Below are 25,986 nucleotides of genomic sequence, written 5' to 3'. Positions count from 1 at the left end.
CTCTTGGATTAGCAGCTGGGCTTCCCCATTTGACAGGTGACTGAGAGATCATTCAAGATCAACAGTGAACTCTGAGCCCCCCCCCCCCCAGTCCCGCTCCCCGCCTCCCGCCACGACCAACTCCAGGACTACTGCTCTGCCTCATCTTAACCCACCTGTCTTCCAGAGGGGCACTGTGGAGCCTTAATCAGAGCTGGGAACTGGGAGGCCTAGGATCTGGGACTGGTCTTGCACCTTAAAGCCTCTGGACTTATTCTCCCATTGGGACAAGGGGGCAGAGCTTCCACTCTCTCCCGTCTATAGAGTGTGAAGCTAGGGCTATAGGAGCTGGGTGGCCAAGACTGTAAGTTCCCAGGCCCAAGGCACGGTGCAGGCTGGTTCCAGCATTTATTGCTGTGGTCATTTCTCACCCCCTTCACCCCGTGAGCCTTCATTTCGCGGCCTGTAAAAAGAGAATATCAACATTTTCTTAATAGTAAATGAGCTAAGGGGGATGGGGGTTGGGGGAGGGTCCTTCCTCTAAACAGGGCACAGCACCATCATCGAATAGGGCTGAGTAGTTACAGCATTAGTTAGGGGATGCTGCCCTCCTGTGGCTAGTAGGAGTAACTGCAGGCTAGCTCCCTGGGTACCGCTGGAAAATTGTTGCGGGCGCATGCCCATTGTCCAGATGAGAAAGCAGACAGGTGAGAGTCACTCGGTGTGCGTCTCCACCCACTGACACAGGCGACGGGCGTAGCGAGCCGGGCTGACGGTGGAGAAGGACTGGCCTGGATAGCGCATCATCTTCCACAACTGCTCCAGCCGTTTGCGAAGCCCATAGACGGTGGTCAGATCCACCAAGCCCAGAAAATAACGTTGGTCTGGCCCATCCAAGACATGGAGGGCGTTGGGGACGTCTAGCAGCAGCCGGCGGTTCTGGCTCTCCGTCAACCTCAAATCTGGTACACCATGTATAGACCTAGGTGTGGGAATAGGATAAAACTGTCCCCTCCCAGCCAGTGAGCTACATTAGGAAGCTGAGGAATAGCTTAATTGACAGTCAGACACTGGCCACAAGTGGCTGCTGAGCCCTTGAAATATAGCCAGTGTCATGGGAAATATCAAGTTCCAATATAAACTGAACTTCAAAGTCAGTACTGAGGGCCTGGAGAGGTGACTCAGCCATCTTGCTGCTCTTGAAGAGGACCAGAGTTCAGTTCCCAGCATACACCAAGAGCCCCTCAAAACTGCCTGTAACTCCTGCTCCAGGGGCTCCAACGCCATCTTCTGGCCTCCGCAGGCAGTACACTCATGATCACACATGTAATTTAAAAATAAAATATTTTAAAAGGGCAGTATTGAAAATAATGCAAATGGTCTCATATACATTTGGGTTGTTGAAATAAAATATTTTTGTCTTATTTTTGAGACAAGGTTTTGCTGTGTAACAGCCCTAGCTGTCCTGAAACTCACTTGAATTTTGGCCTCAAATTCAGAGATCCACCTGGCTCTGCCTCCCAAGTGCTGGGATTAAAGGTTTGCACCACCACACACTGCATAACCAAATATATTGATTCCGTATTATTACTTTTTAAAGGTATGGTTTTTAAATTCTCATTTATTTTTATTTTATGTTCATTAGTGTTTTGCCATGTGTGTCAAGTCCCTTGGGGCTGGAGTTACAGACAGTTGTGAGCTATCATGTAGGTGCTGGAATTAAACCCAGGTCCTCTGGAAGAGCAGCCAGTGCTCTTAACCACTGAGCCATCTCTCCAGCCCCCTCAATATTATTTTCTAAATTTTTGGGTTCTCCACCTCCCTTTTTTTCCGCCAAGACAGGGTTCCTCTGTATAACAGCCCTGGCTGTCCTGGAACTAGCTCTTGTAGACCAGGCTGGCCTCGAACTCACAGAGATCCACCTGCCTCTGCCTCCCAAGTGCTGGGATTAAAGGCGTACGCCACCATGCCAGGCCTTGGTGTATTAGATAAACTCTTTAACAACAACTGAGCTACGTCACCAGGCCAAAAAAATTAATTCTATATTCAAAGACTCAAAAGCCACTTGTGGCCAGTGCCTATGAATGGGACATAGGGCTGTAGCCTAAATTATATTTCTGTCGGGGAGGGCCAATCTGCCAATCTCAAACATTTAGATCATACAACCTGGCCCTTATCATGGATCTCCTAAATCTCTATGGGTAGTCCAATCCCAGAAGCCTTCGGCACATAGAGATAAAGGACTGAGAGTCTAACTGCAGTTCATAGACCTGTGAGCTCTTTAAATGTATTGTGTGTGTGTGTCTGTGTGTGTGGTTTTTCGAGACAGGGTTTCTCTGTAGCTTTGGACCCTGTACTGGAACTCGCTCAGTAGACCAGGCTGGCCTTGAATTCACAGGGATCCGCCTGCCTCTGCCTCCCCAGTGCTAGGATTAAAGGCGTGCGCCGCCACTGCCGGGTTCCTTAAAAGTATTTTTTAGGGGGCTGGAGAGATGGCTCAGTGGTTAAGAGCATTGCCTGCTCTTCCAGAGGTCCTGAGTTCAATTCCCAGCAACCACATGGTGGCTCACAACCATCTGTAATGAGGTCTGGTGCCCTCTTCTGGCCTGCAGATATATACACAGACAGAATGTTGTACACATAATAAATAAATATTTAAAAAAAAAAAAGTATTTTTTAGGAGCAGGTTCCTGCCACCAAATCCCAGGCAAAGCAAGTTCAATTTCTCTACTTTGTCCTGCAGGGGACACTATAGGGCAGTGGTTCTCAACCTTCCTAATGTTGCGACCCTTTAATACAGTTCTCGTGTTGTGGTGACCCCAGCCATAAAATGTGGTTGGGCTGTGACTGTGTGGGCCATTGTCACTCTGGATCCTACTCAAACCTCTGCAGTAGACGAGGCAGAAATAGAAGGGGCAGGAGAGCCGAGGGCATCCTAATCTTTTATTCCCCTGCATTAGACCAACAAGTTTGGGTTCAGGGTTGGTGTTGTTTGAGACAAGGTCTCACTATATAGCCCTGGCTGACCTTGAACTCAGAGGTCCAGCTGTCTCTATTTCCTGAGTGCTGGGATTAAAGGTCTGCTTTAAAGTATCCATCCAGCAGATTTGGTCTCTTAAACAGCCTTTCTGTTCAACCACATGGGGCAAGCCTTGGAGAATGCTATCAGAACAGGAGCCCATTGATTTCCCTCGCCAGCTCTGAGCTTGGCTGTCGTATCTGGAAAGTGAGAAACAGCCCATGGTCTCAGTGAGGGTCATAGCCAACATGGACAGAGTGGCAGCTACTTCTACACAGTACACGGTGATGGTGCCAGTCGTGGCGACTTCAGGGGCCTAGAAATGGAATGACTGGGTAAGAGGGCACAAAATTAAACGGATCTTATCCCTGCTCAGAAACCTCTGGTGAGCTGGTTGTGGTGGCGCACGCCGGTAGGATTTGCTGAAGGAGGCAGAGACAGGAGGATCACAAGTTCCAGACCAGCCTGGGCTGCACATTTTGCCGGGCGGTGGTGGCCCTGCCAGAAAATGGGCAGACTGTTCAAAACACCATTAAAAGGCCTTGTCCAGTTAGACTCCTTTAGTTCTGTTCTCTGCTGTGGTGATCCAGGTCCCTTGCCTCTAGTAGCCGTGCTCACACGCACACGCACAAACACACACACACGCACGCATGCACGTGCGCGCACGCGCGCACACACACACACACACACACACAGTACTTCCCAGCATTCAGGCCTGTGCCATGCCACCAGAGGGAAGGCAGCCCTCACACCCCACTGCCTATCTTTCCACACCCGACCCTGCCGTTGCACCTGAGGGCAAGGCTCACCTCATTGTACTGTAAACGGTGTAAGCATCCTTTTCATCTTCGCGGAGAAGCTGAAAGGCCACCAGGAGACTGTAATCCAGCACATTCAGGTCCCGCAGGAAGGCGGTGTCCAGCTCCATCTGGCGGAGGAACCAGTTCCGCTGGGGTCCTGTGAGATCACCAGACCCCACCTGAGTCCTCCTCATGTGTGGGCTGCACCTGCACTTGCCCCAAAGTGTGAATGTCATGGCCATCCCCATCCTTGTACCCCCCCCCCTTGTGTAAGTCTGGAGCAAGGATCTGAATTTGGGCACAGGGCGGTACTAGGGACCCTCTTCCAAACCTCACCCTGGATGGAGGAAGAGGAGACAGTGACTACCACGGGACTCACCCAGGTTAATGGTCTTCCCCTCAAAGTTGAGGTCCTTCAGCACCAGGATAAAGGGGCTGCCCTCAGCAACTGGCTCCACCCAGCGACTCACCTCACAAGCCTTGATGTCATACCTGGGAGGTGGGGTACACACAGAAATCATGGGAAGCAAGGACTAAGACACCTCCAAACATCAGTACCCCACAGACTGTGTCCCCATGTTAGAGATGGAGACACAGAGTCTCAAGCATCCCTTTAAGTTGCCTGAGTCACAGGGTAAGCAAATAACAGAGCAAGGATTTTGAACTCAGGCCTTTGCAAGTCCAACCCCGGTGTAAGCCCGGCCTTGCCTGTTTCTCTGTATCTTGCCTGCCAGAAGAGGATTCCACCAGCAGGGTGGGTCTGTTCTCCTATTTTAACTACATTTCTTTATTTTTGGTTTATCTGACACAGGTTTTCTCTGTGTAACAAACCTGGCTGTTCTGGAGTTTGCTTTGTAGACCAGGCTGCCTTTGAATTTACAGAGATCCGCCTGCCTCGGCCTCCTGAGTACTGGGATTAAAGGCGTGCACCACCGCCCGGTCCTTTCTTATTTCTATGTGTGAGTGCATGGTGCCTGTAGCTGACATGAAAGAGTTAATGCTTTCCACTGTGTGGGTCCTGGGGATTGAACTCAGGCTTCAATCCCCAGGACCTCAGGCTTGCCTGCAGGTGGTTTTACCATCTGAATCATCTTACCTGTCTTCTTCTCTGATCCTATTAGACTTCCTCAGTTTCTCAACTATAAAATGAAGGTGGCTACTACAGTGTGGTGGCCTGTGATCCCATCACTGGGGAGACAAGGCAAGGGGAGAAAAGAATGGAAACAGCTCGATGCCTTTTTAAGAGAAGTGGGTGGTGGGGATCTGCCTCCCTCCTACTGACCTTGGGAGGATCATATTTGGTGGTCTAACGCAAACGTACTGGGGCCTCAGTCTGTACCATCCCGTGGAATCGGAACCCTGCATCGACTCCGGAAGGACTCACCTCTCAGAGATGCGGCCCACAGGGTAGAAGATGCTCTGCATGATGATGAAGTACTTCTGGGGACAGGGGTGGGGAGTGAGGGGAGCCCGGACCGCATCCTCCAGCAGCCCCCACTGCTGAGCTACCTCGCCTCCGCTACACCCACCTTTTTTCCGCGAGCCACCCGCAGACTGTGCACTCCTGAAAGAGGAGAAGGCTCCAGGTGAAGGCCTTTAACTCCGCAATCACGGATCCGTGTGAACGGTCGCGCATCTTCCTCAAGACCCACAGCGTCCCTGGGTTTGTCACTCCAGTTCCGCCCCCAGACTCCCTTCTGAATCAGTGCTGTTCCACCCCAAAATACTCCAACCCCAAATCGGCCACTTTATATTCGTCCCAGGATCCGCCCCGTCCACAGACCCCGCCTCTCCAGGCACTTTGCGGTTTAAAACATGCCCCCAGCGGCGTACCCAGCAACCGTGCCAGCAGCGAGTGTGGGTACCGCCGCAGGTGCTGCACGTAGCGGGGCAGGTGGGCGAGCAGCACCTGCACCTCCTGCTGCCTCTGGGTCTTCAGGAAGAAGCGCTGGTCGTGGCTGCGAGTGAGAAAGGGCAGTTACTGTCCAGACTTGACTGGAGCAGCTCCGACCCGATCTCTTTCTTGCCCCTAGTTGGGCACGAGAATGGATGTGTCTGATCACCCTCCCTCGCTTCATTCCACCTTCATCTGGCCCTGACCCTCTCTGCCTGTGGCCATCCCGCCAGCTTGGAACCGAGCCCCCAACCCGCCCCACCCCTGCTGCAAGCTCACGACAGGAAGAAGCTGGCTTTGCTCTTGGAGGTGCTGAGAAACTGAAGGTAGGGGCCACCGGGGCCCAGAGTAGCCTGGTAGTCCTCTTCGTTCAGACCCAGAAAGTGCCTCAAACGTGCAAAAGCTGGGCCGGCCAGGGTGCCCATCTCGAAGCCCTGTGGGGGAGAAAGCAGCCCCAAGGGAGACCATCCATGCGGGTTCAGGTCTATGTAAGTAGCTGCCTCTAGTTTGGGAGAGGCAGGACACAGCCAGGTCCCAGGAACAAGCAAGCCATCAGTGGCACTCATGGCTGAGGGGGAAGGAGCCAAGGCAGACTCCTATTCCTTCTGGGCTCCTTACCTCTTCGTGAACCTGGGTCATGACTTCAGAGAAATCCTTCTGGGTGAGAGGTCCCTGCAGGGATGAGTAGAGGGATTCAGAGAAAGTTGGGATCCGCCATCGTCCACCCAGAGATTGCGAATACAACACCTGGCCTTCTCTGTTACTTTAGCAAACAGGGACTGGATGAGTCTTGTCAGCCTGAGCTGGGCAGTTGGGCCTCACGTTCACCCAGGGCTGGAGGAAGGATGGGCAGGACGTGAGGCACGGCTCCCTGGGTGTGTGCTATCACCCACCTCTGAGTCTTGAGGACCAGGCTGTGAGTTCAAGCCTGCGACATGCTTTTCCTCATGCTGGCTGTGTGCAGCCAGATTCCATCCCAGCCAGGCCGTCTGCCAGCTGTGCCTGGGGGAGCCAGACTAGAGAAGACTGCCTGGGGAAGGTGGCCTCTGGGCCAAAATCTGAAGGGGGATGGATTGGAGAAACAGGGTCCTCAGCACTGGCAGTCAGAGGCAGGGTAAGAGGGTTCAGCCGGAAGGGCAATGTGTGTGGATGAATGGACAGCCAGCCCGGCCCCCAGCAGAGGAACCATAGGGGATCTTCTGCAGGTGAAGTCAGGCTGTGCTCTAGGGAATTTCCTCCAGATGTGGTAGTTGGAGGTACACACGTGTGCACACACAAACAACATACAGGCTCACCCGCCTACTGGGTTGCTGAGCTGGCAGTTAGGTGACCCTTTCTGCTGAGCCAGCATGGCCCCAGCCTGACAGGCTCCAGGGAGGATGGGCTGGGTTGGCTTGGGTGGAGCTGGGGTCCCTTCTCAAACATATAAGCCCTCCACCCATTATATAGATAGGGGTACTGAGGCCTACCTAGAGAGAGCAAGAGGCCTACCTAGAGCACACATCCACCTCTTGAAGCAGGGAGTCCGTCATACCTCCCAGGCTTTCTAGCTTCCCACCCCAGAATTTCTGCTTCCTGACACAAATCCCTGCCTCCCTCTTTTTGTTAGGTCTCTCTGATCCCAGTATCACAGTATCACGAAAGCCGGCCGGGTGTCCCTCTTGGAGTACGAGTTGCACAAGATGGACTGGTCATTCACCTTGGGTGGGTTGTCCATGAAGACCTGGGTGGCATCCCACAGCCCTTCCTGAATCATGCGTGTCATTCTGTGCAGTTCGTGCCCTGGATTGACCTCAAACAGGCCAACTCGATTGTGCTTGTCTCGGAGACGCCAAAAGAAGCCATGGTGACTCCCTGGGGAAACTGCCCTGCTTGCAGCCTCCAGGGAGGAGGTCTGATGGGAGGAGGCACGGGAAACAAAGAGCACACGGTGGTGTCCCCGAAGGGAAAAGCACAGGTTCAAATCTTATCTCCACTGATTGAACCTGTTTCCCCAGGGATGATGCTATGGCCGCCCCTGGTGTTGAGGGGCCATGTAGCACCTGACATGCGATATCCAAATAGGATGTAGACGGAGCATGCCTCCTTTTTAATTCCCATTTTCTTTATTCTATGTGTCTTTTACATCATGTTTCTTGGTCCCATCCCTTTCCCGGTCCTGCATCCGCCCACCTGCAGCATGCCTTCTATTGTCAAGTCCAGTTGAGTCTGACTGGCTCTCAGAGGCTGTCTGGCCTTAGGTTAGTTGGGGTCTTATTTTTTCCTCTGTATCATGTAAGGTCTGTTACACATTAGCTGCTACTGTTGTGTCTGAGCTGCCTTCAGAGGAAGCCTTGCCAGCAGGTACTAGGATGCTGGGAGATTCAATGCCTCCGATTCCCTCCTCTGTGCCAGCAAGAAAGGTCAAGTAGATGCTGAAATCATATCAGTGGCCCCCTTTTTAGTGGAGACCCGTCATATACTCAAAGCTGAGAGCTTGTGCTCTTAACAGCCTTATGGGAGAGTTTATCATTCCCATTTTTCCTGATGAGGAAACTGAGGAGACCTGGGGGGGGGGCACCCACCTGATTATAGCCCCCTTCATACTTGTGCCCATATGGGGCATGTCCTGGTCTTCCCAGAGCAAAGTCCTACCCTTGCTGAGATGGGGGCGTGTCCACACCTCTGGCCAACAGGAAGGCGGGACCTATTCACTCACCCTTCCCTCTTCTGCCCCTCTCCGGTCCGCACCTACCTCGCAGGCCACCGGGCTTGGAGTGGCCATCGCCCCTAGCTGCTGCTTCTCTGGCTTGGGCTGTATCCCCGAGACCGCGATGCAGGGATCAGGCCCCACCTCTGCATTGCGACAGGCCAATCGTGAGGATGCTGTCCAGGTCACGTCCAATCCACGAGGGGGGCGCTGGCCTTTGCCTGCGACTCCCACCTCCGCTGCTGCTGCAGCATCTTTCCTACCCTGGGCCTGGTCGGGTGGAGCCTCAGGACTTTGTTTAGGATGTCGGCGAAAGGATTTTCCTTTCAATTTCCTTCTGTACCGAGGCCGTTGGTTTCTGGTGCTGGGTCTGGAGGGAGGTAGTCTAAACCGTGTTCTTTGGCTATTTTTAGGCATGAAATTCCCATTGACTGTCTCTCGGGTGAAGAAACTAAAAACATAAAAAGAAGTGACTATTGCCAGGTCGTACATCCTTCCATATGATTTGAAGCACCCACCGGGGGCCAGAGCGGTGCCAGACTCCGGGGCTTTCATGGTGAACTAACAGAAGGTATACAGCTGCTAGCCTCATCTTTTAAAGGCATGGACGGGATGATGTCACCCTTGTCCGTTAAGCCTCCAGTGATCTCCCTTGGCAGTGGAACAGAAGTCAACCTCCTCACCACGGCCCAGGCCACCTGACCTACTCTAGACCTGGTCTCCAAACACCCACTGCCCGAGCGCCAGCTGCAAGCTTCCACCTCGAGTGTTCTTTCCCCCTTCCTGGACTCCCTAGTAGTTCTGTCTGGACTTTTACTTGCCATGATCCTTCTTGCCACCTTGCAGGACTCTATGCACTTCCCCTGCACTCTGGGTCACATGACCTTTATTCTCATCACCCCTGACATGAACAGAGATTGTCTTGCTCATGTACTGGTTTATTACATCAAAATCCTCCTGAAATGGGAGTTGCCACCAGGGCAGAAGCCACATGGAGCAAATTTCCTGCCTCAGCGCCCAGCACAAACTGGTGCTTGAGAAGTATAGAGTGGAATGATGGGAGTAGGGGGTGCAGGGGGCCTTGGTGCGTCCCCACAAGTAAGAGACCACAGTGGCTGTAGTGATTAGATAGTCCCTGCCATGCATGATAGATGAGAAAGGTGTCCAGACATGCTGGCTTAAATGTGTCTGTGGGGTAGAGTGGAATCGAGAAGAGAGGTCGGGTCCTCTGGAGCTGGAATTGCAGGCGACTGGAAGTCACTTAAATGTGGGTGTTAGAACTCGACTCTGGTCCCCTGGAGTAGCTGCTAACATATCTCTCTAGCCAGATAATGTATTTTTGAGAAGCCAGAGTGGTAGGGGAAGCACAGAGTGGAGACCCTCTCTCTTTTAGGAAAAGAGATGGTGGCTTTGTATTCAAAAGGGGGCTGGAGAGGGTTTGAGAAAAGAGGGAGAACTGATACAATTTGGGGTCATGTAGATGAGAGATGGGGGAAAGAGAGTCAGCGTGAGGGACGCACGCTTGCCTAGCAAGCATGAAGCCCTATGTTCACCCCAGATGTGGTGTCCCAACCTTGGAGTCCCAGCCCTGGACAAATGGAGACAAAAAACAAAACAAAACAAAACAAAAAAAAAAAAGAAAAAAGACCAGAAGTTCAAAGTCATCCTCAGCTACATATTTTAATGCCAGTCTAGGCTATATAAGACCTTAAAAGGTGTGCTAGGCTCCTCTCAACTCCCCAGCTGTGACTTTTCCCCAGCCAGGACCATATCTATCCCAGTTCCCACTTTACCTGTGTCTAGCATAGGGACAGCACAGAGGTAGGACAATGAGGCAATCTCCTCCAGCCATTCTCCCCAAAGCAAGACGGCAGAGAGACAAACACCAACACGATTGATATTTATTTGTAAATCTTCCCAAACAGGCCAGCTGGGATCTGGGGTGGCTGCCTGGGTTCTGTGGTCTGTCAGTCTTTCCCTAGGGCTTTCTGGGTCCAGAAGTCCTCATGGAGTCTGGGCAGTGTCAGACACAGAGCTGCCATGAGAAGGGACAGGGTTTGTCCAGGAGGCAGGGAGGCTGCACACAACCGTGGAGCCTGCTGTGTCTATCAGCACATGACAAGAGGAACACAGACGAGAGCAGGACCCTGTGGGAGTGGCAGGGGGCTTGGACTGTGAGGTGGACAGGACCAGCCATGCTCAGGCCTGAGCCCAAAGGGAATGAGGGAGAGGTTTCCCAATCAACCTTCCTCTTGGCTTCTGGAAGGACAAGTAAGAGGGGAGAGGGTTCCAGTTTGTCAGAGCTGACTTGGAAGCTGTCCCACCTCCCAAAGAGGGCTGCAGCACAGCCAGGCTGTCTCGCAGGCTGTGACCTTTGGCCTCTTCCCTGGAGGAGATATGGAGAAGGTTCTGGAAGCCTCATCGCTGGCCCTTCACTGAGCCTTCTTGGTCACCCTCTGGCTCTTCAGCATCACATAGGTGATGAACAATCCTGGAAGACAGAGTGAGAGACTGGGTTGGCCTAAGTGAAGACTGGATGGCAGGGCAAGACGACCCACACGCAAGGTCGGGCTCCCAAGCAAACACCCTGTGGGCCAGTCAACCATCGTCAAGTGAATGCAAGGAGCTTTGCTGAGTGCTTCCGATTTTGTGGGGCATGATTTTCCTATCCATCTACTCACACATCCGCCCTCCTACCCACCAGCACCCCATCCTACTGTCCCGTCCCCCGAATCACTCTGCACTAGCTCAGCGTCACTCCCATGAGCTTAGAACGCTGTAATGATGAAGACACAGTCCCCAGCCCATGGGAGCAATAAGAGATGCAAGGGTGGCAGGAGAGTAGGTGGCCCAGGAGTGCGGATGAGGCTGCGACCGCAGGAGGGAGACATGCCCTTATTGCCCCAAGAGCCTGTGGTTGTTAAGGAGGAACCGGAAAACCCCAGGGAGAGCTGGGGACAAGGAGCTTCTAAGCAGATGTACAGCAAGTGTCAGAGAGTGGACGCACACTCGGGTGAGTGTGGCCAGTCTTCCACATACCCTGCCCCGGATCAGGAGACCCCTGGAGAATGGGAGACTTACCCACAAACAGGAGCAGCAGGAGGCCTGTGGCCAGTGGGATGAGGACAGCATAGGCACGGGGCAGGAAGTACTTGTGGATGACATGCTGGCTGTCGATGAATGGCTGGCACCAAGGGCAAGAGCTCTGGTGAGTACTGCTCGTCTTACCCAGCCCGAACAGGAAGCCAGCCCACCTCCTCTGTCCAAGGGGCTGGAGCTGTCCTGATGGTATCCTGAGTCTAGCGAAGAATCATGAGGAATCCCCAAGAGGTAGGGAACCTTCGCTCTTCTAGGTGGATATGTATTTTAACAAAGTCTCACCGCATTATCTCAGGGAGCCTTCTGAGTGCTGGAAACCAATCTTTTTATTTTCTGAGGCAAGGTCTCATGACATAGCCCTGGCTGACCTGGACCTTGCTATGTAGTCCACGCTGACCTCACAGAGACCTCCCTTCCTCTCTCTGCCTTTGGAATGCAGGAACTCTAGGTCTTTTAAAATTATTCTATTTTTTGATTATACATATGTGCACGTGCATGCAGGTGCACCTCATCCACGCCATGGATCTCCAACCCAGCTAACACTTAAGACTAGTGTGCCAGGTACTTTTGCTGGATCTCCTTTCTTTTTGGGGTGAGGGGAGGTTTCGAGACAGGGTTTCTCTGTGGCTTTGGAGCCTGTCCTGGAACTAGCTCTTGTAGACCAGGCTGGCCTCGAACTCACAAAGATCCGCCTGCCTCTGCCTCCCGAGTGCTGGGATTACAGGCGTGTGCCACCACTGCCTGGCCTTTTGCTGGATCTCCTGGAAATGGATTATAGATGGTTGTAGCTGGCCATGTGAGTGCTGGGACTTGAACCCCAGTTCTCTGGAGGAGCAGCCACTGCTCTTAACCGCTGAGCTATCTATCTCTCCACCCACCTAAATTTTCTTTCTAAAGGATACCAGGTACTGACTGCAAGGTTCCCCTTTTCAAACACAATGCACTTTTAAGCAATAACTAACAGATTTTTCCCACATTAGAGCGAGCGAGAGAGAGAGAGAGAGAAAGCCTCAAGGTGTTAATAAAATCTCCTGGCGATTGCTACACCCAGGAGGTGCTGGCTAACCGTACAGTGCAGCAGTGGAAAGAGGCTGGGCCTTACCCTTTTCCCTGGGTCTCAACCTCACCTATAAAATGTAGACACCATCAATAATCATAGTGGAGATTTCGTGAAATTATGGCAGGCCAAGCACCCAGCACAGTGCCTGGCATGCAGATGCTTGAGTCGTGTTAGGAGTCGGCTTATTAAGAAATATAGGGCAGGATGAAGGTGAGCTTGGGGGGCGGGGGCACATACCAAAAGAATCACCCAAGTGGTGTAGTAAGTGAAGATGATCAGGCTAACGGCGACGAGGCCAAATCCCACCACTTGGTCTGTCCCGGTGGCCTGGAGAAAAAGGAAGGCTCAGCTGGCGAGATGACGCTACGAGGGCGTGCACTAATGGAGGGTCCGCGCAGCCAGTTTACACGCCTAGCTTCTCATTCATTCAACAGCTGTAGACGGGGGCTGACTAGAAGTGGCGCTCCAGTTTAGGAAGCCACGCCGGGCCCTGTGTCATCTGTCCACAAGCGGCCGGGAGAGCGATCCGGGTTCGGAAAGCCCGACCCCAAATGAGACTCCAGGCCCCACCATTGATACCCCCAAATCACAGAGGTACCGCAACCCCGGCTCACCATCTCCCCAGTGTTTCGCCGGAGCAACAGGACACATCCGGTTCCTGGTTGAGAACTTTCCGGCTTGTAAATCGAGATTGGTACTCTGGGAGTTGTAGTCTTTGGACTAGCCCAGGTCAGACGTGCGGGCACGTCCCCCAACCGCTTTGCACGTCGGGAAATGTAGTCTCTAAAGGAAACTGGCTGGTGACTCAGACTTCCTGGTTTTTGTGGCTACAGCACTGTCATAACCTTCCCAACCAATAATCCTCCCTTAAACATCACTGCCCCAAGCCAGAGAGAGATGCATCCCGGGGTTGGAAGTCTTCCCCCACCCCACGTAGGAAAAATGAGGGTCAGCGGACAGACCATAATCTAAGCCAATGGTGAAGTAGACACCAGAATTTAAAGGTTCTATTTCCCGATCCTGAAATTGTGAAAAAGGTTGTAGAATGACCGCCACTGGCCCAGGGGAGGTGGGGACAGGCAAGCCAACACAGATGAGAAGGATTTGCACTGGCTGAGGGAATGATACTCCGTTATGTTGGCTGGTTTCCCACTAGGTTCTGACTGCCACGTTTCTGGATGGCCCTGTGTCCCCACCAAGGCAGCAGCTCCCTCTTTGTGCCTTCACAGCCCCAGTGTGGGGTTTTTTGTTTGTTTTTTGGTTTTTCGAGATAAGGTTTCTCAATGTCCTAGGTGTCCTGGAACTAGCCCTTGTAGACCAGACTGGCCTCGAACTCACAGAGATCCACCAGCCTCTGCCTCCCAAGTGCTGGGATTAAAGGTGTGTGCCACCACTGCCTGGCTACCTTCTATGTCCTTTTTGTGCCCACTCCTCACAAATAGAATTGAAAGGCAAAGCAGGACAATGGTGGCTCACACTTTTAATCCCAGCACCAGGAGGCAGAGGCAGGTGGCTCTCTGAGTTCAAGGACAGCCAAGACACACACTCACAGGGGATTTTTTTTTTTTTTTTTTTTTTTTTTTTTGGTTTTTTTTTTTTTTTTTTTGAGACAGGGTTTCTCTGTGGCTTTGGAGCCTGATTTTTGAGTGTGTGGAGATTATGACTGGGGGCAGACTGGCAAACCCTGGCCTCCTAAACTTTCCCCAGCATTTCATCCAACATATATAAGACATATGGCGAGCTTCTGTTGTTTTGGCCCCCAAGTGAACATGGTAATGAGATAATTAAAAAAACAAACAACGAAACAGAGTAACAAAAACATCAACATTTAATCCCCCCCCAATCAAACACTGACACTAGGCTGATTTCCCCGAATGACATTATGTTCTACTGTAAGCAGAGACAGAGATACAAACAGCCCATGAAATGGGGAGCAGCGGGAACATTGTTAGAAAAGGAGGGAGTAAAGCAAAACCAAATATTCCTTCTTCACCTCCCACAGAGGAAGACCCGCCTTCTCCTTCCTGCCAGACCACGCAGTGTGGCCAGTTGTGGGGATAACCAGAAAAGAACCCTAAAAATATTGTAGACCTTTATATCTCCTAGTAGAAATAGTAAACTGTCTTTCAAGGCTCCAAACTGGCATTGCATAGACCAATTCCTTTCCAAAAATATCTCTTAATATAGCCTATCTCTGTATATAGAATTTGAAGTCTAGGTGCTTGGGCAGCATGTGGGAATCACCGAGCTCAAGAGGACTCTTCGTCTCTGGCTCCTGCCAATGTTAGTTTGGTTGTGGCCGTGTTTTCAGCCCAGTGTCTAGAACGGGAGTAACGTGGCAGAGAGACCCTCTGGTTCAGACCTGGGCTGGAGGCGTCCTTCCTGACAGCACTAACTGCTTTGTTTGGAGCCCTGGAATTCTGGACCAGACATAGACAAGCAAGAGTGGTAGTGCTCTCTCCATTTTCTAGAGGTCACCTCACCTAGAAACAAGGCTGCCAGCGTCCCTTAAAGTGCCAAAAACCCGCTGGGCAGGAAAGGACTCTCTGAGCTGAGCAGAACCTTCTCCAGCCATGTTCTGCTCTGCCTCGGCAGCGCCTTCTAACATCTATTTCCAAGAGTCGTCAGGTATTTAAAACAATGGCAACGGAATCCCTAGAAATGCCCCAGCCCTAACACCAGGAAGGCTCTAAAATCACAGCCCCAACTTTTGCTAACTAAGGAAGACAGAAACTGAGCAAGGGACCTCCCAACCTGGGGAGTCCAGCTATCCCCCATCCACAGAACGAGTGGCCTGTACCCTGCCCCCACCCCAGTTCCCTGTCCCCAGCCCTGCTGAGATGTAGGTGGAGTGGGGAACAGAGGCACCTACCTCCCCTTGCTGGGGGAGGTGGGAATTCCAAGCTGTGAACTTAGGAGGAAAAGGAAAATACCTAAAGGCTAAGGAAACGCCAGCCTGCTGGGTTCATACAAAATGAGTGAAACTTGGGGGTGGGAATTTATCCAGGGCTGAACTGGCAGCCAGTACCCGCCTCCTTTAAGCAAATTACAGAAGACACAAAAAGTGCTGGGGCTGGGGAGGTACCAAGAGGGTGGGTAGTAAGGGGAAGGCCTGAGCAGGGCACAGGACCAGACTCCCCAGGGAAAGCATGCCCCTTGCCCAGAGGGCTGAGGCTTGTCTGGCAATAAACCAGCTCCAGTCCGTGCAGTCACAGCCCACCTGGCTGACTGCCTCTCCAGCCTGGAACCCAGCCCAGGCCTGCTGACAGGAAAGCAGAGGCCTTTGCTTACCCAGCACAGCTGGGCCCCACCCTTCCTTTCCTGCAGGAAGGCCAGCTGCTCAGGACCCAGCCCTAGCAGATCGCACCATGATGCTCAGACCTTTCTAGGCCCTGCTCTTGGGTCTGAACTGGGGATAATTTGAGGGAAGGGGCAGTGCCACGTTCCAGCCGGGCGACTGTACCCTAGGTCTGGCTGCACAGCAGACAGCACCCAGGAGTCCAGGATAAGGGCAAGGATCGGTGGCTGTGTCGGGGACAAGCACGTGCAAAGTGCAGGCTGCAGGGCAGCAGGAGAGCATTTGATGAGGGAGGTGGGGTTGAGGTCTTGGCTCCCAGGAGAAAGCTGCCAGCAGGTCTCCTCAGGATATAAGGACAGCTGAAGCACTAAGCGGAGGGTCAGAGGTGGCAGGATTCTGGGGAGGGTCCAGCTCCTCAAGGGCAAGACGAAGGAGCAAGAGCCTTGTTAGACTGGCTGAAGCTGTTGCTCCTGCAGTAAGCAGGTCATGAGGGTGGCAGCCACAAGTACCCCAACATGAAGGAGTGGCTGTGTCCTTTGCTGGGCCCAGGTCCTCTCTAGTTTGGGCAGTCCTGGCCAGCTCCATCTTCCCCATTTTCTAGTGGTTCAGAGGACAATATTCACAGTGGTTCGGGGTGGACGAAGGACAATGGAATGATGCTTTGGGGCTGGTGTGGCTAGAGTACAAGGAGGCACAGGCGCGATGCAGAGCAGATCCGAAGGGCAGCTTCCGGCTCCTCCAGGAACGCTGCTGACCCGGGTGCAAGAGACGGCAGGGCCCTTCCTCAGACCTGGTCCCTCAATGGCTTTCAATCACGACAGGCTCATAGACTCCAGAGGAGACTCTGCGGGGGAGAGAAAAGTGAGCTTATTCCCTCTGATGCTCCAGTTACTGAGTGCTGCCCTGGGCCAGCCCTGTGGGTACTCCACATGCCACCACGGCTACCAGTGATGACAGGGGGCTGAAGTGACGCCCGGAGATGGTTAGCTATTTCCCAGGGGGGACGGAAACGGGTCCACACTGTGCCTCATTCCCTCTGGACATCAGCTGTGTACATACACACCTGGACGGACCACCCAGACAAGGAGAGATTGTTCCCTGGGTCATTTGACAAATGAAGAAACAGGTTTGGAGGGACAAATCTTGGCAAGAAAGCCAGGCAGTGGTGGCGTGTGCCTTTGATCCCAGCACTTGGGAAGCAGAGGCAGGCGTTCGAGGCCAGTCTGATCTACAGAGTGAGTTCCAGGACAGGCTCCAAAGCTACAGAGAAACCCTGTCTCAAAACCAAAAAAAAAAAAAAAAAAGTGTGTGTGGAAAATGCTAAGGGAGTGCATCTGCTCTTTTCACTGCTTGGGTCCTGCAGAACCAGGCTTTCCTCCTCCAGTCTCCAAGTCCCGGCTTCTCATTCTACAAGTGGTCTAAGGTCTTTATCACCTTTGTAAAAAGAACCCCGAGGTTTCTTGCTCTTCCACCCAGGGCAGCCCAGAGGAATGCTGGGAGAGGGTAGTTGTAATTTCTGGCCTCAGCCAGCAGGGGTCAGCAGAGTAGCACAAGACACACACTTCACAAAGGTTTTTGGGCTCTGGATCCAGAAGTTCAAAGGACATGTTCTTAGCTCCCAGAAACACAAGGGAAAGCCCTAGGACAGTCCTGTATGCTGGACACTACTCTCACTCACTGGCTCAAAGGCCTGGGGAGCCAGACACACTGGACTCACAGACACACAAAGGACTGTGAGAAGGCACTCTGAAGACACAGCAAGGACTGAGGATGAATGGGTAAGGTCACTGTTGACAAAATGGGTGCTCAAAGCCAGGTCAGTGGTCCCTGTGGCTGCCTTGCCACACCTCCCTGTCTCCAGTCCCTACCTGTTGGCCAGCTGAATGCCACTCAACGTGGTGGAGCCATCACGGCTCACAAACAGCCGAAGGTTACTGTCTGTGGGGACACAAGGGAAGACAGAGGCTGAGCAGGCAGGAGTAGCCTCTGGAGGTTATCATCGCCCCCAGATGGCTTGAAGTGGCCAGCTCACCCTCAGTATTGCTGCCATCGGTGAAGTCCTGGCTCTGCATTATCTTCTCCACAATGTCATCCGCATCAATGCGAGTATCGTCCACCCAGGTTGGGTGGCTCTCCACTGAGTCCTTCTTTCGCCTTGAGGGAGAGGGACAGAACTATGACAGGGCAGTGACAGGCACAACATCAAGACAAGGATAACCCCAGCACCTATGGCACTAGAACACTCTATGCACACCCAAGCTGCACTTCATTGAACCCTCCCGTTCATCCTCAGCGGCAGGTGTTAATAGGACTAAAGTTAAGTACCCTTCAAGTTGAACATGTATGCAGGGGATGTAAGGCTCAAACACAATCGGCTGGGTCTACAGACTAATACACAAAACCACAAACAGCAGCTCTGGATTGGATAGCAAGGGTACGTGCCTAGCCCAGGGCTGTGCTCCTGCAGCCAGCAGCTGGTAAAATCATAACCATTCAACACTTGGAGATGGGGAATCTATTCTGTAGTCCCTGTGTGGTCAGATGCAAAGTACAGGGAGCACTAGAAGGGTTCTGTTTACCAAGGAGTCTCAAATAATAGGACTCATAGGACTCACCGAAATGAGCGGTCAGACAGATGCAGGGGTCGTGGGGGTCGTGGTGGCTTCTCAGGAGGTCGAGGTGGCTTCTCTGGGGGCCGGTGTTCCTTGTCGATGCCCTCAGGACCCTCTACAGTCATGCTGAGGCCACCAGAGGTGCTGCTACTAGTGGACGTGTTTCTGCGATGTGTCAAGTCAGACAGGCTGGAGGAGCGAGAGTGCTCTGTGCTGTAGCCTAGGGGGTGGACAATATTGGGAAGGCAATTGATGACAGGGCCCCAAGGCTGTGGGAGACCAGAGATCCCCACGTTAAGGCCTGACCACTCACCAGACAGCTTGGACTGCTGGCTGGCATAGCTGGAGTTGCGGGAGTGGCCAGAGTGGAACACCTCCTCGGGACTGGACAGGCTTTGCTCTGGCTCCTCTGGAAGTCCTGGGGAGAGGAGCAAGGTCAGTAAGGGGCCAGCTCACCACAGACTGAAGATCAGGGGCTACAGGAGCAGCAATCTACCTACTTGAGGAAGTCACCCATTCCTCAAGTGGCTGTTGGGACCTTCTCCAGTAGACTATCTACAGGTCTTTGAGGACAAAAGATGAGAAAGTTATCCACAACCATGGTGGGTGTGTGGATCAGGACAGCACCCATGGAGGCCTGGCCAGTCTGTAGCTCAAATCAGACTTTTCCCAGGACAGAGCTTAGTGCTGAGACTGTTAGGCCACCACAGAGGGGACAGAGAAGGCAGCAGGCCCATGGCCTTCCAGACACAGGGAACAACATACTAAAAGCCTTGAAACTAGAATGAACTTGGGTTTGTTGGCAAATCTGGGAAAAGAAAAGCAGGGAGGACAGAAAAAGACAAGACCCCGAGACAGGCAACAGCTATGTTCTAGGTCAGTTCAAACCCCCTTTCTGGCCCTCACTCCCCGGCTGTGAACAAAAGGAACTAGGTGGAACCTGGCATGGCTCTGCGCATGCACACATCCCCGCCTTACCAACCTCCTCCACTCCAGAGATGAGCAGAGATATTCAAGTTACAGGCTGCATTCAGGTCTGCCATATTCCCACCGAAGCCAGGCAGGGTTTTGTTTTTTTCTTGAATAGGGTCTCACTAGGCAAGTGACCCAGAACTCATTATACAGACCAAGCTGCCTCTAATTGAGATCCACCTGCCTCTGACTTCTGGGATTAAAAAGTTTGTACCACTATGCCCAGATTTTTATTTATTTTTTTTAAATTTTAAGATAGGGTCCCAAGTAATCCAGGAGGATTTGGTTTTGCTATGTAGATTAAACTCTGTTCCTCTTGCCTCCATCTCCCACACGGGGCTCATACATGTATCACACCAGCTCAGGCTCGCTGTATAAGGTAGGGGAACAGCTGTTAGGTCCCACTCTGCTCAGGAGAGAATTACTGCCTTTTGTCTACACAGGACAGCATGTGTGCTGAGGGCCCCCGTCTAGACAGCTCTCTCCTCTGTGGCCCAGTATCTACCAGCTAGAAAGAGCGATGGTGCTGGGAAGCCCCACTCCTGTACAAGCCAAGCCAAGGCAGGAAGCGGCGGCAGTGCCTAGGAAAGTCAAGCCTGGTAGTGAGGTGCAAAGCTCTCAGGTCTGGAGAGCCACACATACCATCTGCTCACTAATCACCTCAGGCCCCCGCCTCCCAGCTTTGAGGGTAGCCCTGAGAGGGGCTATCATGGCCCTCAGACCACAAGAGCAAGGACAGCACCAGCAGAAGCATGCATCCTCTTCCACCACCCCACCACCCTCATTGAGATAGGGTCTCCATATGTAGCCCGGGCTAGCCTAGAATCAGAGATTCTTCTTCCTCTGTCTGAGTGATGGGATTAAAGGTGTGCATCACTATGCCTGTACCCTCCTCTTGATAAGCATCTTCCTGGGACAGGATGTTCAGGGGAGAAGCTGTAGTCACAGGCAGTGGAGAGACAGGCAGATGAAGATGGTACCTGAACCCAGGATGGTGGGCCGGGCCTTGTGGGGCCGGGACCCAGTCAGGGAATTGGTGCTACTGCTGCCACCGCTGCTGGTCCCACCACCTTTACATGTCAGCTGCAGGGAGGAGTCCTGGCCCGGGATGGAGATGGACTTGGCAGTAGATGGCGGCCTTGGGAGGACAGAGGGGTGTGACTGGGGTGCCCAATCTCAGGATCAGATGGAGACGGGTACCCCAGAACCTGGAGGAACGAAGAATCTATTTCATGGCCCCCAACCCCACCGATAGCCAGGGTGACACTCACGTCTTAAAACAGGGGTCTCCAGAGAGCAGGAACATGCCAATAGTGACCTATTGGTAGAGGAGAGAAATCAGCACTGGCTGCCAACACCCAGCCCGGATCAGCCTCTGGGCTTCACCTGCCCACAGTGAGCCCGGTGTCCTGTGTGGAGGACAGACTGGGCAGCCCGGGGAGAGGAGTGACAAGGCCCACTTGGCACCTAGTGCCCCATACAAGTCGGCACCTGCAATTACACATCACAACTAGACCGTGAGTTCCAGGCCACACTCACCCACACCTGCAATTACACATCACAACTAGACCGTGAGTTCCAGGGCCACACTCACCCACACCTGCAATTACACATCACAACTAGACCGTGAGTTCCAGGGCCACACTCTCTCACACCTGCAATTACACATCACAACTAGACCGTGAGTTCCAGGCCACACTCTCTCACACCTGCTCTCCCCAACTCGGAGCTGGGGAACAGGGCTCAAGGAGCCACACAAGAAGTAGGGAGTACTCACAGGGCCCAACCATGGCAAACGGGGCTGGCTCAAAATTTTTGTTTGTTTTATATCTTTTCCAAACATGGTTTCTCTGTAGCACTGGCTGCCCTGGAACTCACTTTGTAGACAAGAATGGCCTCAAACTTGAGATCCGCCTGCCTCTCTGCCTCTCATGTGCTGGGATTAAAGGTGTGCGCCGACACCACCACCCAGTAAGTTTTTTTGTTTTGTTTTTTTAAATGAAGTAAAATATCCAACCAGTATAGAATTTAGAACCCACTTGCAAATGATTCTGCCAACGGTTAAGTTTGAGTCTCAAAATATGGGCTGAGAAGGAGTAACAGGCGGAGAGTAACAGACCGGGAAAGAAGTGCTCAGATCCCAGACCTCAGTGTGATGTCACCATAGCCTCTGGGCTCAGGCTTATTTATGGATCATTTCACTTGGCCGTGATAACGGTCTACAAAGTAGGTGACAGATCCAGTTGCAGGTGGGGGAAGCAAGACTCTGAGGACAGCTGACTTCACAAAACTCAGCAGACAGGATATAGGGGAGCTGGCCTTGACCTGAGGTCACCTGGCTCCAGGTTTCTTTCTAACAGAGTACACAGGCCTACTGGGAAAGACTTTCCATTAACCAGTCTGATCTTCCCATTCTTTCTTACTTCCTACAGGGTCTTGTGTCCTGACTGCCCTGGAACTCATGCAGAGCCACCAGCCTCCACCTCCTGAGTGCTGGGATTAAAGGCACATATCACCATTTTTTTTTTTTTCCTTTTTGAGACAGTGCTTCTCTGTTTAACAGCCCTGGCTGTCCAGGAACTCACTTTATAGACCAGGCTGGTGTCAAACTCAAGAGATCTGCCTGCCTCTGCCTCCCAAGTGCTAGGATTAAAAGCATGCGCCACCACTGCCCAGTTCTTTTTTTTTTTTTAAAGACAGGTTCTTGATTCTTGTGTAGTTCTGACTGGCCTCAAACTCATGATCTTCCTACCTCAGCTTCAAATTCTGGGATGACACAGCATGCTACCACATTTATCAGCCTACACCCTATTCAGATGTGTTTCATGTCCTGTCGATTACCTTGTGCCCAGCTCTGTGCCGGGCACAGCAGGCCACTCTTAGGTCAGCTTAGACGTGGTATTAGGACAAACCGTTTTTCTCAGCCAGACTCTAAAGGGTGTGGGAAAGGACGAAGGTGTTCTGATGCAGACACCTGGGTATTTCTGCTCCGAAGAAGATACATTAGCAGGGCTGGAGAGATGGCTCAGAGGTTAAGAGCATTGCTTGCTCTTCTAAAGGTCCTGAGTTCAATTCCCAGCAACCACATGGTAGCTCACAACCATCTGTAATGAGATCTGGTGCCCTCTTCTGGCCTACAGGAATACACACAGACAGACTATTGTATACATAATAAATAAATATTTAAAAAAAAAAAAAAAAGAAGAAGAAGATACATTAGCAGCTGCCTGAGGGAAATGAGCTACCCGGGCTGCTAGAGACCTGTGTGGCCTGCCCTGCCTTGGAGCTCACATGGGTTCAGAACATCAGTTCTACTCAATGATACCTCACAAGGAGCCAGGAAATCTCAGATCATGATGGGCAACAATTGGGACCCAGGCTATGCAGCTATATGACTGGTGGGATTAAGTGTTAGCTCTGCTTATGAGCTAGGGCAGATGATGAAACTTGGAGCTAATGACAGATACCACACCCACAAGCTGTGCTTGCTGTCAGGGCCACGAGAGAGAAAAGGACAGGCACATGGCACAAGGTTCATCTTGACAAAGGTACTTATCAAGCCCTTTTGGAAGGTGGGGGTCACACCCAACCATGGATGGGAAAACTGAGGTCATAACCCAGGGGCCCACATCCTCCCTGAGAACTTGTATCTTCTGATGAGGAGGTACATTTGTCCCTGCCCCTTGGGAAGGCAGAAGAGGTAGCAGGGCACAGGTACCTTGAGGATGGAGTTGTCCTGGCGGGTGTTCTTGGTATCATATCCCTCCAATAGGCAGCAGCGTACGGTGGAGCCTGAGCCTGCAAACTCAGCCAGGTTCAAGTCAGTGAAGCCAAGCTGGGAGGAGAACAGAAAATGTGGGAGGCTGCAGGGAGTGTGGGTGCTGGGCACCAGAGGCACCGAGGGGTTAATTTGGTAGGGGTGGGGAGAGGAGGACAGGCTCACCCCATAGCCACACTGACTGTTGCATAACCAGGACTCAAGGACAGGATCCTGGGTCAGCGGCACCAATGTGGCAAAGCAAGGAGCTCACATCCCTGAATGCCACAAAGCACCCTTTGTGTGGAGTCCCAGGGTGCACTAGGGCCAGTGTGCCCGAGATGAAAGGACATTGTTGTCTGTGACACAGACACATTGTTCCCAAGGAAACAAGGCCATGCTGTCGGGAGCTGACAGAGAGCAGGCAGAAGAGCGGGCAGGCCCATGGGAACTGGGTGGCAGAGTGAGGTGACGAGACACTACAGAGTAGGCAGGGTCCCCATGACGTCCCCAGTAGAGGGAAGAATCTATCATATGGACACTGTGTCGCGTGCACGGGCTTACTGGGTAAGACTTTCCGCCAACCAGTCTGGACCTGTTCCTCTGAGGATGTGTACAGGTGAGATGTGAGCGACAGCAGAACAGGGGAAACTGAGGCTGAAGTGACAGAGAGACAGGCTTGGGGATCACCAGGACAGCAAACTAATTGGGACATTTATTGTGCGCCAGTTACATACAGGGCTCGACTACAATATTTAGGCGCACAGACTACAGGATCAGAAATGACTCAGACGGACCCCATTTTATAGTCCAGTCCCTCTGTAGGTACTGGTTTCCTCATTTGTATAATGGGATAAAGGTAAGGTCCTGCCATGGAAAAGCAGGGAAGGTCTGGCAGCATCTGATGTGAGCTGAAGGCTCCTTGGCTGTACACTGACAATTTGACAGCCCCTCCATTGCCCGGCCAGGGCAGGCAAACAGAGCTGTGGGCTTCTGGAGCTCTAGCAGTGGGGATGTCTGAGCCATTCTACCTTTGTCTCAGGTATCTCCCACAGGGTCAGAGGTCATCTGCCTTGTGCTGAGCCGGCCACGAGTCCCCCAGAGACAAGAGATGGAGGACAGAACATGCTCATTCAAAGCTAGGTCATCTTCTCCCGATCTTTCCCATAGAAAAGGTTTTACTCCCAGGGCTGAAGTCAGGAGTGGGGGCAAGGGTGGGGGTGGAAGGGAAGCATTAATGAAAGCCTAGGATCAACACAGTCTACAGCAGCAGTGAATGGCTGAATCTGAGTCACCAGCCACACAGTGGGACACTGCTGCCATTAGAAAGAGTACAGGAAGCTGAGGTGACCTGCAAGATACCCATGATACCCTGGGTAAGTGAGGAGCTGAAGCCGCAGAATCTGTGCATCGGTTTGCACAACTGCTGCTTACAAGCACACACGTGCCACACGGCACTCCCTAAATGGAGCAGTGGTAAAATATTTGCCTAGCATGCATGAGGCCCTGGGTTCAATCTCCAACAACACACACACACAGAAAACATAGACTCCGAGTACAGAAGCTGGGAGTGGTCGCACATCCCTTCAGCCCCAGCACTAGGAAGCAGAGGCTGGGTAATGTCTGCTAAGTTTTAACCAATCCCTAACACAACTAGTGAAGTAAGTGCCAGGAAAAGGAAGAAGGCACGGGGTGGTGCGGAACACGGCCCTCTTACCTTGGAATATGCCTTCCCGCCTTTCAGCTCCTGCAGAGACACAGACACATAAGGCATGACTAGGAAACCCTGGTCTCTCAGAGAAGGCCCCAAAGCACCATGAAAACAGAACACAGAAAGGAGCAGGTTAACAGCTCACATTTCTCCTTGCAATGGACTTGGTAGGAAAAGCGCCTACACCCACAGGTGGAGAGTCTCACACCCATCCTCAGCTCTGAGCTCACAACCCTAGGCCCAGTCACACAAACCCGCCTCACCTTGCGCACGGACACTCGAAAGATGCAGGGGTCCAGCAGGCCTGTGGCCGGGTTGGCGCTCATCTTACACACAAAAGTGAACCTCTTCCGCCACCGCACACAATTCTCCTGTACCTCCTCCCTGCAGAAACAGGATAGATGAACACAGGACAGGTGAATATGTGGTTAATACGGGCACCCACCCCCACTCCAGTCCTATGGGGGCAGGGCAGGGCCCTGCTGCCTGAGTGTTTCCATAAACTACAATAGCATGACTGTAAAAACAAAAGGCATGAAATAAAAAACAAAGGATCAGCTGGGCAGTGGTGTGCTCACCTTATATGTTTAAGGCCAACCTGTTCTACAGAGTGAGTTCCAAGACAGGCAGGGCTACACAGAGAAACCTTGTCTCCATCCCCCCCCCACCCCCCCCACACACAAAAAGAAAAACAAAGAATCAAAAAGCAGCCGTGGGTGAGGAAAGGCTGGGGCAGCTAGCCTTTCAGGGGGCCCACAGATGTGCTGAGCTTCTATTCCCAGCACCTTGACCTTGCCTGTTCCTACACTCCCATTACCAGCCCCTGCTGGACTCCTGTTGGCCTCCTTATGTGACCCTCACTTCAGTCCTCCCAGGATGAACTCACTCAACCCACTGTACAGATAAGAGATCAAGGCTTGGTCAGTGCCCCAGATCTCCCACCAGTCTGCGGGCCCACAGCTGGGTTCAGTCAGACTCTAACAACACAATAACCACAATAGCTAATGCTGTATGCAGCTGCCCAGTGCTAGGCACCATTCAAAGAACGGCAAAGCCGGCAGTCCCCACAGCCTGCTCACAGAGCTGGAGAAAGTCT

General features: G+C 52.4%; 3 protein-coding genes across 4 annotated transcripts in view; all 3 read right to left on the bottom strand.

Annotated features, from left to right (window-relative positions):
- Window positions 1–115: 115 nt before the first annotated feature.
- On the bottom strand, window positions 116–8,636 carry Pip5kl1 (phosphatidylinositol-4-phosphate 5-kinase like 1). 2 transcript variants are annotated; one of them, XM_041675006.1, is made up of 10 exons: window positions 8,427–8,636; window positions 7,392–7,586; window positions 6,311–6,364; window positions 5,972–6,126; window positions 5,632–5,756; window positions 5,328–5,362; window positions 5,183–5,238; window positions 4,178–4,290; window positions 3,808–3,955; window positions 116–961 (listed from the first exon to the last, which is right to left on the bottom strand). In XM_041675006.1, the coding sequence occupies exons 1-10, from the start codon at window positions 8,454–8,456 to the stop codon at window positions 694–696; spliced, it is 1,179 nt and encodes a 392-aa protein (XP_041530940.1). In that variant the 5' UTR covers window positions 8,457–8,636; the 3' UTR covers window positions 116–693. The 2 variants fall into 2 exon arrangements, with proteins under 2 accessions (XP_041530940.1, XP_041530941.1); XM_041675007.1 differs by lacking the exon at window positions 7,392–7,586.
- Window positions 8,637–10,268: 1,632 nt separating this feature from the next.
- Dpm2 (dolichyl-phosphate mannosyltransferase subunit 2, regulatory) lies at window positions 10,269–13,214 on the bottom strand. The gene is made up of 4 exons (XM_041674771.1): window positions 13,155–13,214; window positions 12,778–12,867; window positions 11,463–11,565; window positions 10,269–10,872 (listed from the first exon to the last, which is right to left on the bottom strand). Exons 1-4 carry the CDS (start codon window positions 13,155–13,157, stop codon window positions 10,814–10,816), a joined length of 255 nt encoding a protein of 84 aa, XP_041530705.1. The 5' UTR covers window positions 13,158–13,214; the 3' UTR covers window positions 10,269–10,813.
- Window positions 13,215–14,345: 1,131 nt separating this feature from the next.
- The window catches only part of Fam102a (family with sequence similarity 102 member A), a 30,045-nt gene continuing 18,404 nt past the window's right edge, over window positions 14,346–25,986 (bottom strand). Inside the window, exons 2-11 of the mRNA XM_041674605.1 lie at window positions 25,154–25,274; window positions 24,897–24,926; window positions 23,141–23,257; window positions 20,694–20,740; window positions 20,403–20,560; window positions 18,764–18,868; window positions 18,454–18,670; window positions 17,871–17,992; window positions 17,707–17,776; window positions 14,346–16,682 (exon numbers count right to left, since the gene is read on the bottom strand). Coding sequence (XP_041530539.1) covers window positions 16,637–16,682; window positions 17,707–17,776; window positions 17,871–17,992; window positions 18,454–18,670; window positions 18,764–18,868; window positions 20,403–20,560; window positions 20,694–20,740; window positions 23,141–23,257; window positions 24,897–24,926; window positions 25,154–25,274 — 1,033 coding nt within the window. The 3' untranslated portion in view covers window positions 14,346–16,636. The remainder of the gene's footprint in view (window positions 16,683–17,706; window positions 17,777–17,870; window positions 17,993–18,453; window positions 18,671–18,763; window positions 18,869–20,402; window positions 20,561–20,693; window positions 20,741–23,140; window positions 23,258–24,896; window positions 24,927–25,153; window positions 25,275–25,986) is intronic.

The sequence above is a fragment of the Microtus oregoni genome, unplaced genomic scaffold (genome assembly GCF_018167655.1).
Source record: "Microtus oregoni isolate MIOR12 unplaced genomic scaffold, Mior012 000025F_ref0000491, whole genome shotgun sequence".
Classification (NCBI taxonomy): Eukaryota; Metazoa; Chordata; class Mammalia; order Rodentia; family Cricetidae; genus Microtus; species Microtus oregoni.
The sequence above is the reverse complement of the archived record's forward strand: the minus strand, read 5'-3'. Positions and strand labels throughout refer to the sequence as shown.

Bases quoted from the DNA above. Each gene is read 5' to 3' on its own strand.
- Dpm2 (XM_041674771.1), bottom strand. The intron at 11,566-12,777 runs GTATGTGCCCCC...CCTTGGTGCCAG, and splicing joins CCACTTGGGTGATTCTTTTG to CCATTCATCGACAGCCAGCA. The intron at 10,873-11,462 runs GTAAGTCTCCCA...TCTGTCTTCCAG, and splicing joins CCTGCTGCTCCTGTTTGTGG to GATTGTTCATCACCTATGTG.
- Pip5kl1 (XM_041675006.1), bottom strand. From the start codon at position 8,456: ATGGCCACTCCAAGCCCGGTGGCCTGCGAG. The intron at 3,956-4,177 runs GTGAGTCCCGTG...GTGATCTCACAG, and splicing joins GGGGAAGACCATTAACCTGG to GACCCCAGCGGAACTGGTTC. The intron at 962-3,807 runs GTGAGCCTTGCC...TCCCACACCTAG, and splicing joins ACCGTTTACAGTACAATGAG to GTCTATACATGGTGTACCAG.